Raw genomic sequence first — 1,407 nt, 5'->3', positions numbered from 1 at the left:
GTCAGGATGGGTTCATGGTCAGGATGGGGTGGGGGGCAGGATGGGGTCAGGGGTCAGGATGTGATCAGAGTGTAGGATGCGTTCCAGGGTCAGGCTGGGATTGGGAGTGAAGGATGAGGTCAGGGAGCAGAATGAGGTCAGGGAGCAGAATGAGATCAGGGGTCTGGATGTAATCCAGGGTCAAGATGGGGTCACGGGTCAGTCAGGGTAAGGTTGTGACTGTCCTGTTTCTAACAGAACCATTCTGCCTCCCGTATGGAAATCTATGAGCGGGAGAACTTCATGGGAGAGCACGCAGATGTATGTGAGGATTACCCTTCACTACAGGCCATGGGCTGGTGTAACAGCAACGTGGGATCCATGTTTGTAAAGAGTGGGGCGTAAGTACCTGATTCATAGTCATGGGTCACTGTCCTGAGGGTGAAAGGTCAGAGCCTGACCCTAGTCACTGTCCTGAGGGTGAAAGGTCAGAGCTTGACCCTAGTCACTGTCCTGAGGGTGAAAATTCAGAGCCTGACCTCAGTTACTGTCCTGAGGGTGAAAGGTCAGAGCGAACATGGTTAGTTGGAGTCCATTTCCCAGGTTGGAAGTATCTAATACTGGGTGGGGGGTACGTTTAATGTGAGAGGGGGAAATGTTTAAAGGAACTGGAGGGCGTATGTTTTTTCCACAGCGGGTGGTGTACAGGTGGTGAGTCATGCTGTTAGGGAAGGTGGTGGGAAGCAGATACGATGGCAATGTCTAAGAGCCAGTTCGATAACAGACAGGGATATGGACCGTGTGTTGGGAGATGGGTAGGATGGCATCATGGTTGACACAGACACGGTGGGCCGAAGGGCCTGTTCCTGTGCTGTACTGTTCAATGTTGTATGTTTGACACCTTGACCCTCCCCTCGGTGATGTGTCAGTCTCTGACCCCGCACCGTTACAAGGTGAAAGGTCAACTGTTAAATGTTGGAGTTGCTCCTTTGCTAAGGATCTGCCTTTTCTTTGACCTGCCCCACAGTTGGGTGTGTTACCAGTTTCCGGGTTACCGTGGTTACCAGTACATTATGGAATACGATCGACATGCCGGAGAGTTCAAACACTGGAGGCAATGGGGATCGCACAGTCAGACTCCACAAATCCAATCCATACGCAGGGTCATACACTGAGTGCTGTCAGCCAATCCGCTGCTTTTAAATTCAGCTCAATAAAAAGGTGGTTTCTTATCAGTACTTGGCCACTGCTCTCTTCTCTAGAGTAAGAACCGCACAGAAAGATCCCATTCCACCCTGCTTGCTGCAGATGCCTGGCTGGACATTGGCTTTGTCAGAACCTGTTCAGGAGGTCAGGAACTGAACCCGTGGACAGGAGGCTGTCAGTGTACTTTAAACACACACAGAGTTCCTGAAGAAGGGCTAATGC

At 51.1% G+C, this 1,407-nt stretch overlaps 1 protein-coding gene across 1 annotated transcript in view; it reads left to right on the top strand.

The window, feature by feature from the left end:
- Positions 1-1,214, top strand: part of LOC122544118 (beta-crystallin A3-like) — a gene marked incomplete at its 5' end in the record, with an annotated part of 2,639 nt that extends 1,425 nt beyond the window's left edge. Inside the window, 2 exons of the mRNA XM_043683157.1 lie at positions 238-380; positions 1,007-1,214. Of these exons, the coding sequence (XP_043539092.1) occupies positions 238-380; positions 1,007-1,154 (291 nt within the window). The remainder of the gene's footprint in view (positions 1-237; positions 381-1,006) is intronic.
- Between the last annotated feature and the right edge of the window lie 193 nt (positions 1,215-1,407).

The sequence above is a fragment of the Chiloscyllium plagiosum genome, chromosome 46 (genome assembly GCF_004010195.1).
Source record: "Chiloscyllium plagiosum isolate BGI_BamShark_2017 chromosome 46, ASM401019v2, whole genome shotgun sequence".
Lineage (NCBI taxonomy): Eukaryota > Metazoa > Chordata > Chondrichthyes > Orectolobiformes > Hemiscylliidae > Chiloscyllium > Chiloscyllium plagiosum.
Note: the sequence above shows the minus strand (reverse complement) of the source record. Positions and strands in the feature narration are given on the sequence as shown.